The 15,714-nt window shown below is 36.8% G+C and overlaps 1 protein-coding gene and 1 long non-coding RNA gene across 5 annotated transcripts in view; both read left to right on the top strand.

Annotated features, from left to right (window-relative positions):
* Positions 1-969: 969 nt before the first annotated feature.
* The window catches only part of LOC126779446 (transcription elongation regulator 1), a 28,860-nt gene continuing 14,115 nt past the window's right edge, over positions 970-15,714 (top strand). For 2 of the 4 annotated variants that reach the window (XM_050503407.1, XM_050503410.1), the window contains exons 1-15: positions 970-1,272; positions 4,215-4,548; positions 4,760-4,913; positions 5,132-5,314; positions 5,554-5,676; positions 5,792-5,875; positions 6,666-6,760; positions 7,462-7,597; positions 7,958-8,044; positions 8,594-8,804; positions 9,013-9,157; positions 9,410-9,530; positions 9,730-9,977; positions 10,317-10,435; positions 10,767-10,917. In XM_050503407.1, coding sequence (XP_050359364.1) covers positions 1,082-1,272; positions 4,215-4,548; positions 4,760-4,913; positions 5,132-5,314; positions 5,554-5,676; positions 5,792-5,875; positions 6,666-6,760; positions 7,462-7,597; positions 7,958-8,044; positions 8,594-8,804; positions 9,013-9,157; positions 9,410-9,530; positions 9,730-9,977; positions 10,317-10,435; positions 10,767-10,917 — 2,382 coding nt within the window. In that variant the 5' untranslated portion in view covers positions 970-1,081. The remainder of the gene's footprint in view (positions 1,273-4,214; positions 4,549-4,759; positions 4,914-5,131; positions 5,315-5,553; positions 5,677-5,791; positions 5,876-6,665; positions 6,761-7,461; positions 7,598-7,957; positions 8,045-8,593; positions 8,805-9,012; positions 9,158-9,409; positions 9,531-9,729; positions 9,978-10,316; positions 10,436-10,766; positions 10,918-15,714) is intronic. The other 2 variants (XM_050503409.1, XM_050503408.1) reach the window with 2 other exon arrangements.
* On the top strand, positions 12,815-13,585 carry LOC126779729 (uncharacterized). The gene is made up of 2 exons (XR_007670396.1): positions 12,815-13,170; positions 13,438-13,585. It is a non-coding gene; the product is annotated as an uncharacterized LOC126779729 (long non-coding RNA).

Raw genomic sequence — 15,714 nt, 5'->3', positions numbered from 1 at the left:
ACCACTACCTTAAATTTACAAATTTATTATAAGTCAAACAACAGCCGAGCCATTCAGAAAACAAAAAAATTAAATATTTTTTTTAATTAAATATTAAAATAATTGAATATAAATTTTAGTTCTTAATCAGCAACTGTAAGCAACTAATGTATTAAAAAAATAAAATATATAAACTCAAGTTTTTATTTGATTTTTAGGAATATGCTATTTTTAATTAAATAAAAAGTTATATTGGTACTATAGTGCCAAGTTTGGATGTAATTTCAATTTCACCGCGATCGGAAATCGACATAATTATGCAGGTACCTCACGAAGTTTTTATTCACCGTCAAATGCGAAATATTTTTTATGAATACAGACTGAATAAAAACCCGATAACGTGCTGCTCACCTGGATGCACATTTGTAGTCTGATGACAAAGAACAATATAAACACTTGCATTTAAATTATCGATTTTCAATTTGGATTACGCGTAGTGATGTCTGCAATGTTTAATCGTATATTCGCATAGGCGAAACTAAAAATGGGTTAATCATTTTTAGCTAAATATATTTATTTGTTCATTTTCAAACAAAATCATTCGCTTTGTAACATCAATATATACTAATTGTCGATTTAATTTAATCGCTTATTCGTTTAGGAAGTTTAATAACACGAATGTAATATATTATATGCGTTACGATTTTAAAGCTTTACCACTCCTTATTACCTGTTAATTGTTGGTAATTAAGCTTAAAAAAACTATTAAAAATTGTACCTAACATAATACCTACCTTACCTAATTTATCGAAGCGATTATTTTTTCCATTGTCTCATTTTAATTTAAACTTTTTATTTGTTACAATGTTGTTTAATTAGGTCAATTAAAATATAATCAAATCCATGAAAACCGGATTTATTTAAAAAAATGGATTTTTGCACTTTTGTTTTTGGAATCAATCTCTAGCGAAGCTACCGGCCGCCATTTTGGGATCAATGTTGTTCCGCCATTGCAAAATGTGGTTGTAGTGTTTGCCAAAAAACATTGAATTTAGGCATGCGGACATAAGTTTTTGTGCATATTCAGTGATAATTTTTTAAAATGGAAGACGAATATATGAATACTCAGGACTCGAGTATGAACGATGTTATTAATCGCAATAGTGAAGCTAGCGATAATATAAGTGATGCATCCAAAGACTTCGTTGATCCAGCTAGTTATGACGAAAGTTTTGAAGATGAAGACGGCGGAAACGGTTTTCGTGGTGGTCGAGGCGGTCGAGGAAATTTTAGGTAAGACTTTACTATACTTTTAACCCAAACAAGAAAGATTCAAACAATTTACAATTTGCTCTATGATCTTAAGCTTTATTCTACAATAAATTTAGTTATAATGAAAATGAGCAATATTGGCTTATAGCTTAGATTAATTTATATTATACTATTAATATTTAAACACATTTTCAAAATTTTATATATTATTTAAACCTCATATCTCAATACATTATCGATTTACAAAAGCTAGCTATATAAAAATGTTATAAAATTTATACAATTAACTCAAATAATGTGTTAATTTTTATACTAATAAGTAGTGACAATATATTCAGCTTTTAATTAATTTTCATTACATTTAATTATAATCTCTCTGACTTCTATACTAATCAAATATATGCAAATGTAAATATACGTAAGGCATACATTCATTACATAAATATACCATATCACTCAACATATCATAATTGTGTTGAACGGCAGAAACAATTAATAGATTAGTAGCATTTCCCTGTTGCATCCCTATTCTGGTCTGGTTTGGTCTGGGCAAACTAATTATTCCTTTTGTTACTGCAGTGAACAATACAGAGTCATATCTTTTAGATGGTGCAAATGATACAGAAGTATAATTTGGGCTTAGATATGAATGCTTAATGTATATTGTTTATTTTTAGTTTTTGTGTCTTGTTTTTATCTTGCACAATGTCGGCTGGATTGTGACATTGAAGTAAATGTATTAGTTGATTGTAGATATTTTTATATGAAATGTAATTAGTTGAAATACTCCCTACATACAATTACTGCTGTAAACCAGCAACAGAGATGTTATACATGCATGCAAAGATATATCATAATTGCTATTTAACGAGTTTGCTTGTTTAAAAGAAGTTGTAAATTTAAATAATTAAATATATAGTTCCGAGCGAGGTGTGTCAAAAATTCATCTTGTTATCCATCAATAACTATGTTGACGTTACACTTTATTTACCATAGCAACAATGCAATAGACAATGATTATTGATTTAATTTTTTATTCCAATGAAGACAAGGAGATTAATTAGTAACTATGATTGTTGAAATGATACTAGCTTTGCGACTTCATAACTTTTTTTTAAATACTCATTAATCAAAAGCAGATAGGAGTAAATTTTAGAAATAAAAAGCAAGCAAGTTTTATTTCATCATTATGGCCTTTTATTAATACTATTGTGTGCTTATGTGTGGTCCTATTTTATGTCTGTATAGCCTATTCTCAGAAGGGAGGGGAGTGTCACAGACGAATAAACAACTCCAATTGAATTGACATAACATAATCAAATCTAAATAATCCATAGTATTCATTATGGATTTATGAAAAAAATTATTTTTGAATGATGACAAAGTTATCAGAATTTTGCATGTAACATTAAAGTGGATGTAAGTACTAAAAGTGAATTAGTGCTGTATAAGTAAGGATTTTAATTGAGAACTATTTGTATAATATAGCAGAGCTGTTAGCAAATTGCATAGAAGGTGTAAATTTAAGTCTTTTTATTCTCCTCGATTGGATTAACATCTTTGTAACTTTTGCCTGTAATTACACTGGCTCACTTTTTTGTTTAAAAATATGGCAACACAAAGTATTATTATTTGGCAGTAGAATACATGTATAGAATAATTTGTAATTTACTATTATTGTTGCCTTGTTGGTCTAGTGGCTATATGTAAGGCTGCAGACTCTGAGGTCCTGGGTTCAATTCCTAGGTCGGGAATAGAAAGTTAGGAATAGAGAGTGCCCCTGTATTTGCGCACACGCTTGTTCACTATAATATCTCCTGCGCAATTGGCTAATCTCTCTTGAGATTAGCCAATTTCTCATTTCTCTTTCTCATTTCTTTATTTATGTATTTTTGGGTAATATACAATTATAGTTTTAATTGTATGTAATATGTATTGCATATATCAGTTAAGTTACTACTTGAAAAATCTCTTTGTTAGATTAATTACATATGTATGAAATTTTGATTTTTACCTTTTTTGAGTATATTTCTCTGTTTTAAACAATTATTGAGCTAATTATAAGTGTTTAATGAAATAAACCTGTGAAACTTTAATAAACATTGCGTTGGAATGGTATTGAAATTTTTGATACCAATATGTACCTATTGGTCTGTAGCAGTACAGATAAGGAACTGGATTGTAAATGGATCCGCCTATATCAACTCTCACTCGCACTATACATTATATACTTACATAATATTTTCGATGGAAAAAAATTCAAACATATGTATCTTAAAGTTTAACAAAAAATAAATGTATACAAATAATACTTTACCAATAAAACAATATATAAAATTAATCGAGATGGCCTAGTTTTTAGAACGCTTGAATCTTAACCGATAAACATGGGTTCAAATCTGGACAAGCAGCATTGAATTGTCATGTGCTTAATTTGTGTTTATAATTCATCTCGTGCTTGACGGTGAAGGGAAATATCGTGAGGAAACCTGCATGTGTCTAATTTCACTGAAAGTCTGCTATATGTGTATTCCACCAACCCGCATAGGAGCAGCGTGGTGGTACTTCTCCTCAAAAAAGGGGAGGAGGCCTTAGCCCAGCCGTGGGACAATCACAGGCTGTTACTACTTTCATATAATTGCATAGGAGTTGGCTGTTGATTATTACCCGTTGACTAGTCTCCGTTGAAAATCAGCTGGCTGCTGTGGTTGTAATCAGTCGATCACAACCATAGCAGCCATTTTCATCAACAGCCAGCAACAATATCAACATCATCTAGCATTGTGGCAAAAAAGCATCGCTCGGCTTCTTTCTCGACGGTGTTTCAGCATCTCGCTAATGTCTACGGAGCAGTAGAGCCTGGACAGCTTTGACAATCATATTTAGTACTAAATCTAATATAATTATTGTGTAATTTCTCATGGTATTTAAAATAAGTCTACTTTAACATTGTGTTCTTATAGGGGACGCGGCCGTGGCCCTCCTCCAGGTTGGATGAACGGTCCTCCTCCACCGATGCGTTTTCGCGGCAGAGGCTACGGCCCTGGCGGGCCGCCAATGAGAGGCCGAGGCTTTTTCCGAGGCCGTGGTGGACCTCGCTTTGGACCAAACAATGGACCGAACTTTGATAACAACTGGGGTCCCATGGGTCCCCCTCCTCCGGGTATGATGGGTGGTCCGCCACCGTTTGGGCCTCCGCCCGGTATGATGCCACCTGGCGGTCCCATGGGACCCCCGCCGAATATGATGGGCCAGCCCCCACCATTTGGACCTCCGGGAATGCCACCACCAAATATGGTAAGTTCCATCTCATAATTTACAACTGAATATAAAATTACGTGTACACGTTTCTGAAACAAGCAAACACACTAATCATATCAGTCGAATTTATTTTAGTATTGTTGTAAATAAAATAATTATTTTATATAAACTAACTAAAATAAATTATACACAATTAAATTATAATAATTATATACAATAAATTTATTATATATTTTGTATGCAACAGCCCGCACCAGAACTCTGGGTAGAGACTAAATCGGAAGAGGGAAAATCATACTACTACCATGCGAGGACTCGTGAGACGACGTGGACCAGGCCCCAGGAGGGACCTACCTGTAAGGTCATCACACAGGCTGAGATGGAGTCTATGGCTGTTACAGGTAAATATATATGTAGTACAATATTGGACAGGCTGCTGTTCAAATTGAGCGTGAAATGTCTGTCTTTGACATTGTAGCTGCAAATCATTAACTGGAATGCAAATCAAATGGATATCAATGTTCCTATTTCGAAAATGGGGTTAATAGGGATGGTCTTTAGCTAATGTATTTTTGTAGATTGATAATACAAGGTTTTTACATTATTTTTACTTTATCAGGTCAAATGCCTGGTATGGGTGGTCAATCAATGCCAATGAATGGACCGATGGGCGGTCCACCTATGGGCGGACCCCCCATGGGCATGATGAACGGTATGATGGGCATGATGCCGCCTGGCGTAGGTCCGGCGCCAGGAGCTGTCCCGCCCTTCATGACTCAACCTCCGCCATGGGTTAAAGATAGTAAGTGCATCATATTATACTCTTGTGTTAAATGTTTGTGCTTACTGTTATGTAGAACATTAATAATTACATCGAACTTGGTCTAGCTAGTGGCTAGACTGTACGTTAGATAATGAGGTCCTCGCACTAGGACCAAGAGTGTCCTCAATGGTAAAGGAAAACATTTTGAGGAAATCTATATACACTGAATGAAATACTTTTGTAGGATACTGAATGATAGATATGAATTTTGATTTCAGACAACAATCAAATGTCTACGCCAAAGTCGCAAGAAAAGCAGGACAGCTCCCCGGAAGACGAGGCACCTCCCGGGGACTCGGCACCCTCGCAGTCCCCCGCACAGACCCCTACACAGCCACCAGGTAAACTTCCACATGGGAGAGTAGTTTGATCATATACATTGTTACGATGTAAATGTTGGAGAGAATAGTTTGTGCTGTTTATTTCCATTTGTTTAAATGAGTATGTTCCCCGCAGGCGGCGCGTGGGGCGGCTGGGGCTGGGCGCCGCCGCTCGTGGCGCAGCCGCCCGGCCTGGCCGCCGCCGCCGTGCCCGACAAGGGTGAGTGCCCAAGCTGGATACAATCAGCACAAAAATATTACATTTTAAGGGCAATTTACACTTGATCAAATAAAATAAAAGATGACAAATTCGTTTTCATTATATCTCTGTATTTTCTATGGTTTCGGATTTCTCCCAAACAGTCCCAGTTGAAAAAAACTAAACCACGAATAAAGAGATATGAGGGGATGTATTAAATATACCATAGATTATTCTTAACTCTTTTTAATGTTGGAATAAACAGTACCGTGTCAAATGAAAAAAAAAGCCGAGATGGCCTAGTGGTAAGAACGCGTGAATCTTAACCGATGATCGTGGGTTCAAACCCGGGCAAGCACCTCTGAATTTTCATGTGCTTAATTTGTGTTTATAATTCATCTCGTGCTTAACGGTGAAGGAAAACATCGTGAGGAAACCTGCATGTGTCTAATTTCATTGAAATTCTGCCACATGTGAATTCTACCAACCCGCATTGGAGCAGCGTGGTAGAATAAGCTCCAAAACCTTCTCCTCAAAAGGGAGAGGAGGCCTTAGCCCAGCAGTGGGACATTAACAGGCTGTTACTGTTACTGTACTGTGTCAAATGAAAAATGGTTCGAACCACTGTTTTAAGTTTAAACCCGGGCAAGTTCTAATGAGATTAGTTTGAATATACAATTATCCAAACCTACTCATGTCGAATGAGTTTATGCATTATGAACACCAAACCAGTTTTAGCCCATTAGAGGGATATATAAGAACTGTTGCTATATAAAAATTGTTCATTTAAAAATCTACATGTGATTTCCAGGCGCGGCCACACAGCTACCACAAATGGGCGCTCCTCTGGCTGCCAGCGAAGCGCCCTCCGACCAACCTGCAGCACCGTCTAAGAAGGAGGAAACTGTGAGAACCTTATATACTTGCATAGTTGTTATGTTGTGCTTAGTATAGGATATATGTGGCTCGTCAGAGCGTCGTGTGGCGCTCCTCGTTAAGACGGAAAGGGTACCGCTGGTTTTTTTAGTGGGTATTCCAATGTTCGGGGCGCACTCGGCGCCTTGGACACCGGCGAGCCCCACATACCCCCCCCACTGTTCCCGTGGGGGAAACGCGTAATGTGCTTTTCCAAAGCTAAAAAAAAGGGTATATATGGTTTATATGGTGAAAGTAGTAACTAAAACTTAATTTAATCTTGTATTTGTTATTTTATTCAAATGAGCTCTTCATTTGAATAAAATTTATTATGAATAATATCAAGATTTAGTATTTACTTGGTGGGAGGGTTCTGTGCATACCGGTCCGTTAAGTAGTCACACATCAAAAAGTAATACTCAGTATTGTTGTGTTACGGTTTGAAGGGTGAGTGAGCCAGTGCAATTACAGGCACAAGGAACATAATATCTTAAATCTCAAAGTTGGTGGCGCATTGGCGGTGCAAAGAATGGTTAATATTTTCTACAGCGCCAGTTTTTCTTGGCGGTAATGACCATTTACCATCAGGTGGCCCATTTGCCAGTACACATATCTATTTTATAACAAAAATTAAAGCACACAGTGACAACCTACAAAGGGAGAGCCAGTACCCATATATGTCCATACCGCAGGCGGTGCCGGCGTCGCTGCAGGCGCTGGCGGCGGAGTGGAGCTCGCACCGCGCGCCGGACGGCCGGCCCTACTACTACCACGCCGCCACGCAGCACAGCGTGTGGGAGAAGCCGCCGCCGCTGCGCGACCTGGAGGGTGAGTCTGACACCCATCTAGGCACCGATCTGAGTGGCAGACAATTTGTTGTGTTACATTAAGTTTCACAGTTCTTATACATATCTTATTCTTCGTTTAACATTAACTTGATCCATCTACCGAACCATCCCGGCCCTGTGCAGAAATATTATTGATGTAAAGTTATTACAAAACTAATTCTTGCGTAGATTAATTACTTAGGGTGCAATAAGTAATTAAACTTTGCTTAGCGGGTGATTGGTTAAACAATCATTTATCTCTTTCTGCATTATTGATTTGATATTCGAAAGAAGAAGACGCAGCTTTGTTAAACTAAACAATTTTCTTTATAAGTAAAACTTACCACCTTGTTTGTTTTAGAATTGCAAGCTAAAATAGCTATAGAGAAAGCAGACAAATCGGAGAAAAAGACGGACAGAAATGATCTCGATGACAGTAAAATTGAAGGTAATTGATTTATTTTAGCTTGGACATGAGCTGTTTATTTATCGGACAAGGGTCGCAGTAATCGTAGCAGGATAGGTATTACTGTTAAGAAAAGGTTTGAATTTGAGAAGTTATTTCACAAATTTTGTTACATGAAGATATGATATGCAGATTTAACATTCAAGAAGTTTCACCTCTATCAATTGTTTGGTGCACAAGCATTTGTTTTATTTGATTTTTTATGTACTTCGAATGTTTTATTTAGCAATATAAAAAGCCTTTGTTAATCGTAGTTACGGAATAGCATTTAAATTTACAAATTACGTTAAAATTCGATAGTGAAGATGGCGAGCGAGTGACGTTTCTTTTTTCAATAATGTTTTGAACGCACATCACCAATATCACTACCGCTACATATTATAAAACACACAACCTGGCACGTCTGTCTGTCTAATCGCAATAAATGGGCGGAGTGATTCACGAGGAAGGTTAATATGTACAATTCGCTAAGGTTTCGTGAAAATAGTCGGAAACACGTGAGCGTAGAATGCACACTGGTATGCTCCCTAGTGATAGACGTGGACGCGCACGCAGAGGCGCAGGCGGCGGCCGAGGCGGCGGCGGAGCGCGAGCGCGCCGACCGCGAGCGCGAGGAGGCGGAGCGCCGCGAGCGGGAGCGCGCCGAGCGCGAGCGCGCCGAGCGGGAGCGCGCCGACAAGGAGAAGGCCAAGACCGACAAGAGCCGGCCCGTCTCCAGCACGCCCATCTCCGGCACGCCCTGGTACGCACACTTTAAAGTAGACCCTTATCAATTAAAAAAGCCGCCGCAGATCCAAAATGTAGTGGTGTTTTGATTCCTAAATTTTGGTCCTCGGAGCCGGATTCGAAGGTGGCTTCAGATTTATTGGACCGTGAGAATACATACTTGAATAAATAGTATTTCGATTTCGACCAGTTGTTTGTGGAGTGAGTAATACGCTCGTGCTCAGGTGCGTGGTGTGGACGGGCGACGGTCGCGTGTTCTTCTACAACCCGACGGCGCGCCTGTCGGTGTGGGAGCGACCGGCGCAGCTGGCGGGTCGGGCGGATGTCGACCAGGCCGTGTCGCAGCCGCCGCACGGGAAGGATAGCGCGGTGAGTGAGACGTGGAGTAGTCGATGCGCTAGAGCGCAGGAATTGTGCATTCCAATCCAGACGAGAGGCTGAGTTCAAACTTTATCTCATGCTCGGTAGTGAAGTATAACATTGTAACGAAATATAAAATATATTATATAATAATATTTTTATATAATTAATTAGCAACAGAGTAACAAAAAATAAATTTATAAATGTACCTTATTAAATTGATTCTTGCTTATATGATGATGAGAAATGTTTTGTTCTTAGGCTAAAGAGAAAGCAGCAACGACTCCAGCTAAGAACGCAAACGGCGAGCTCAAAAGGAATGCAGAGTCAGAATCCTCAGATTCTGAAGTCGAACCCGCAAAGAAAGCCAAACCAGAAGAGAGTTAGTATACCAGCTTTATATTATTATTAATATCAAATATGGGACAGTAAATATATTAAACATTAACATGGAACTGCGACCGAGGGCATGTTCGTTCATATAATGAAATATTAATAATAAAAAAGAATAATTGTTTGTTCCTTAAAGAAAAATAGATTTACATAATGTGTATGTAGCTACAATGTCGATTCGCCGTCAGCAGGCGGCGCGGGCGAGGCGCGTCCGCGGCGCGCGCTGCAGATCGACGCGGGCGCGGAGGCGGCCATGGAGGCCGAGTCGCGCGCCGCCCGCGAGCGCGCCGTCGTGCCCTTCGAGCAGCGCGTGCGCGCCTTCCTGCAGATGCTGCACGAGAGCGACGTGTCCGCCTTCTCGCCCTGGGAGAAGGAGCTGCACAAGATCGTGTTCGACAGCCGCTACCTGCTGCTCGACTCCAAGGAGAGGAAGCAGGTGGGCGGGAGTTACTCGGCGATAACAAAACTTTTATTATTATGAGATTAGATCAGCGTGATGAAATAAGCTCAAACTTTTCTCGAAAGGAAAGAAAGTCCTATTATTATCGCTGAAAATACGCATTACGTGTTTCTCCCACTCAACGTCTATACGTGGGGGGGGGGTATGTGGGTCTCGCCGGTATCCAAGGCGCCGGATGCGCCCCGAAAAAGGGGAGGAGGTCCTAGCCCAGCCCAGAATACTAGATATTTTTCTTTCTCCGATTACTTTAATTTTACTAATTTGAAATGTGAAACTAAACTATCATATTGATATAATTCTTCTCTTTCCACAAAGGTGTTCGACAAATACGTCCGCGAGCGTGCCGAGGAAGAGAGGAAAGAGAAGAAGAACAGGCTCCAGCAAAAGAAGCAGGCCTTCAGGCTGCTCATGGAGGAAGCAAAGCTGCATTCCAAGTAAGTACCCGCATTGATAAAAATATATAACAAAGGTACTTGTTGAAATTGAGAAATCCGTCAATTGAATAACTTTAACAATAATACCAATATTTATTTTTTCTCGCTTCTCGATACAGTACAGTAAACATGTATATTAAAAAGTAAAAATATATAAATAAGCAGAGTTCATCGTATAGTCTATAATTTAACTTATAGCTGAACTAACCAACTGCGTAGGAAATTCATATCACTCTCGTATACGCCATACACGAAACTTTACCCTATCTCTACAGGTTACGTATTAGGTACGTTAGTAAGCTGGTATAAATAATATTAAAAATGTCAACAGATCCTCGTTTATGGACTTCTCGAGCAAGTTCAGTCGCGACGAGCGTTTCAAAAACATCGAGAAGATGCGAGATAGGGAGACGTACTTCAACGACTACATCGCCGAGGTTAGGAAGAAGGAGAAGGAAGATAAGGACAAGAAGAGGGAACAGGTGAGTGGGATTGTACGATCGAGTTATGTTGTACGATTGGGAGATTTATTATACATTGCTGTTGAACAGTTCTCTTTGAAAAAGCAGATTATTAAAATTTTATAACTATATGCTTTGAAAGGATATTCTAAAGCGTACATTTTGCGTACGCTCTGTAATTTTTTTTATGTACAGAACTTGAATGAATTAAGTTTACTTTTTTGGGATTTCAATAATTAGAATTATTTTAATAGAGTTTAGTTAAAATCAAAATAATGTAATGATTTAAAAAGTATAATCAAAAAGTGTTTATATTCTATGAGACAAGAAGAGTTTCATCAAAATCGATCGTATTTTTTGCTAACATGCGATTATCAGCGAATAATAATAATATATAAAATATTTAAAGAATAACAAAGTGATGATTAACATTTAATTTATTGCAACTAAACTAACTTTTTTTTCATTTGATTTCAGAAAATGCTTAATTATTTAAAAAAAAATCATAATATAAAAGAAAAAAACTTTCAAAGCTTTTTCGTATCGAGTTCGATCCTCGTTAATTATATCGGGTTGACTTTTAAATTTTCTATGCGAAATAAATTTGCTCTGCGAATTTGGACCTTATTGAGATTATAATTGTTGAAAATTTGTTAGTTTAATAATGTTTTGAAATTGATATTTGCTATTTATATATTTTTTTAAATATTTCCGATATAACCTTTTTTTTAAATAGAACCTTTTTTGTTTAATTGTAAATATTATATATAAAACAGATTATATCGAAAATATTTTTTTTTTCAAATTAATAAATACTATGCGTTATGAAATGAAATATATTGTTTTTTAATTTATAAAGAGGTATTATTTCTCCTCAGGTAGATGCAAGCGTGTCTGTTTAATTTAATATTATATTAATTATTATTTATTCAAAACGCATAGTACATATATATATGTTAATTATATATGACGATTGTTGATCATTTTCCCCCTTTCTATCAAGCGACTGTGTTTCATGATTATGCCGTTGAAGAAACGATTATTAAGAATTTAAAAATTAAGTATAATTCACATGAATTTATAATTTCATAGATTTATGTTGCTTTGAAGAACGATATGAACTGTTTCGTATTTATTTAATTTTTGGTTTAACGAAAGAGCTATATTTCTGTACGACGCTATTCCACGAGCGATTTATAATCATACGATACTAAAGCGAACATGCACAAACATAACGGCAAAGTCACGCAAACACGTGTCACAGCGAGACGGGCGGCGCGGCGGCGGCGGCGGCGGCGGGGCCCGCCGGGGGACCACTTGGCGGGCGCGGCTAGGCGGCCGGTCCGTGGAGTCTCGTTAGTCCGACACTTCACATTAGCTCGAAATTAACGATGGACCGGATTTGGTCCATGTACACCAACCGTGGACCAAATGTGGTCCACGATTGTTTTTTTCGTTTTTTCATTGTTGCGAAATGAATTATTGAATTCATTCGAAATGTGATGAACAACCATTTTAATCTCTATAATTTCATATTTTATCACATTAAAAAAAAACTAGTAGAATTTAATTTTGAATGTTCTTTCATATTTAAATATATATTTATATAATTGCGAACTACGTTGTATTAGCGAGACTCCATTGCCAGTTAACATATTTTTTTTAAAAAGCATATAATTTTAAACAATACAATGCAATATGTTTTTTTCTAACTTTAAATTTAATAAACTTGAAAATAATTAACGTAAAAGCAGTCAGTTAATCTAAATCGTTACATTTCTTTTACCGTTGCGTTATTTATATAAATTAACGTTACGTGAATAACGATGTTATATTTTATTTTAGACATTGCGTTAAAATGGTTTATACAATCGCCAAGTGGTCGCCCCGGCGCACAAGACGCGACATAAGGTTAGAAAATAATTTTAAGCAGATAAAAATAATATATTATATACATTATTGGTATATAGATGATACGGTTAGGGAGCTGACGAGCATATCGATGTGTGATTTGTTCATGTATTATATACGATAACCATTAAAAGTCATCAATATCAAAGTATTTAGGCCAATTATTTGTATTGATATGTCGCGGCAATTATAAGTTAGTGCTTCAAATTTGTAAAAAAAAAATATGGTAGGATTTTTTTTGTTCATGTCTGCCTCTCATCCCTGATGGTTAATATCGTTTGGAGCTTCTTTCACCACGTTGTTCCAATGCTGGTTGGTGGAATACACATGTAGCAGAATTTCAGTGAAATTAGACACATGCAGGTTTCCTCACGATGTTTCCTTCACTGAAAAACACGAGATGAATTATAATCACAAATTGAGCACATTAAAAACTTCAGTAGTGTTTGCCCAGGTTCCCACGATCATTATCGGTTTTCCGTAACAGCCTGTGAATGTCCCACTGCTGGGCTAAAGGCCTCCTCTCTTCTTTTTGAGGAGAAGGTTTGGAGCTTATTCCACCACGCTGCTCCAATGCGGGTTGGTGGAATACACATGTGGCAGAATTTCAGTGAAATTAGACACATGCAGGTTTCCTCACGATGTTTTCCTTCACCGTAAAGCACGAGATGAATTATAATCACAAATTGAGCACATGAAAATTCAGTGGTGCTTGCCCGGGTTTGAACCCACGATCATCGGTTAAGATTCACGCGTTCTTACCACTGGCCCATCTCGGCTCTATCGGTTAAGTCCATATATTAATCCACTGGGCTATCTCGGCCTATTAAACTAAGTAACTACTAAGTAATATTTTATTTGGATCACTTTTCAATTGTTGATCCACATTAGAAGCGAAAAGATCGAACTAGATACACGTAGTGCGCGCGTAATTAACGCCATCTAGCGCTGCCGAGTTGCAACATACGCCATTATACACAAAGGGTTTGCGTTATCGCGGGAAATAGTTTTGAAAATTTAAAAAAAAAACTTAATTATTTGTACATGGTTCTAGTTGCGTCCATTCGATTCGTCATAACTTCCGTATGATAAAGAAACAAAAGTTGGCAGGTATTTTGCTAACTAGTTTTAAGATGTACAGATAGAAGAAAATTTCAAAAATCGAATATTTATAAAGCGATCTTATCCATTGCTTATCTAACATGACTCATTTCCATTGGTATATTTAGACATAGATTTTTTTACTTATTGCCGAGCAAAAGCGTCGTTTTTTTTTTTTAAATATTCAAATAGGCTGCCGAGGAAAATCATAGGTCAGATCGTGTCTCATCGATTTTTATCGTCTTTGTAAGTAATGTATACATGAGGCATACATAAGGAATTTAAATAGCACACTTTTTTTTTCGTCATCGACATAAATCGTCAACGCAAAAACAACATATTTATGAGACCATTTTTTCTGTGGTCTTTCAGTGTCAAAGATCGAAATCATCCACTTGATATACTTTTTTTTTTAAGTCATAAAAATAAACGAAATATTGATTACTACAAAAATCAATCTTCAATGTCAGAGGCAGACATGAGTAAATAATATCCCCTTTATAAATTCATTGCACAGCGTTACCACGGTGACAGATGCTGACCTTAATGTTTCATACGGTATTATTATCTGCTACGTGAGCAAATCATATAGAAATTTTGTTCGTCAACTCTCTAGCCAATACCCCTAACATTGGCAGTCAATATCTTACCTTTCGGTGAGTAAGTCGTTTTTATTATTATAATAGCAATTGCCAAATGCCCGGCATGCGTTGCGATGCCTTTTTGATTTTTTGATTTTTTTTTCATAAATACACATCCGATACGTTACGCGTTCAAACAACGGTATGACTTTACAAAGTTGTATCTAAATCGGATCAATGGTATAGGAACGCATACGGGACAAACAGACAAACATTAATTTTATATATAGATAAACATATCCCCCATAGCTTTGAAAGCTAGAAGTTGCATGCCCGATCAGTGTTGCCATGCTGCATCGGAACATTCGATAGTACATGGTGATGGGTTGCCAGTGAAATTAAATCGTAATCTTTTGTTAAAATTTTGTAAATAATTATAATTTAAAGAGTAGAGTCACTTGACTGAAATAGAAAATGAGAAGTAAATTTAGATTCCCCTCGCAACTAATTATTTCTTTTTTCAGGTTTATTTTTTTTTACTTCAAATGTCGACGAAGACTTTTTTTGTATACCTTGGGAATATATGCTATTCTTTTTGTATATACTTGAAAACTATTGAACCGCATTAATTTTTTTTTATTGGCATTATAATTTGAAAATTAAATAAATATATAATATTAAACATATTAAATTAAAAAAAAAACTCTTCGTCGACATTTAAATTAAGCACACAAAATAAATGTCTACTTAGTTATTTGCGAAATAATTAAAAACTATCAATAAAGTTTAGCAAAAATTTAAAAAGTAAATTGAAACGTAAAACAGAATCTTTTGTAAAACAATAATTTTTTTTTTTTAAATTAAAATTAATCATTCGAGTCTTTGTTTTTTCAAACGAAACACAAATGTAAACTCAAAAGAGATAATTATGGCATAAGCAGTTTTACGGGTTTGTTATTAAAAACTTTATTATCGGCATTTATAACAATCATTTATTACTTATACCATACCAATAGTATTGCTGTCTTGTGAGTGAGCCAGTGTAATTACTGGCGTGGATGTTTTTTTTTCTATCGAGAAAGTAGCGACCCGAAGTCTGGTTTGCACTCCCGTGTCGTGTATCAGATAACACGTAAGGCAGTCCGGTCGTGTCGGATTATGAGGGAAGTGAGAGTGTACTTGTGTTTGAGCACACACTTGTGCACTATTATATGTCCAGCTCGTT

Source organism: Nymphalis io, chromosome 29 (assembly GCF_905147045.1).
Source record: "Nymphalis io chromosome 29, ilAglIoxx1.1, whole genome shotgun sequence".
Taxonomy (NCBI): Eukaryota; Metazoa; Arthropoda; class Insecta; order Lepidoptera; family Nymphalidae; genus Nymphalis; species Nymphalis io.
This window is presented reverse-complemented; position numbering and strand designations above follow the sequence as displayed.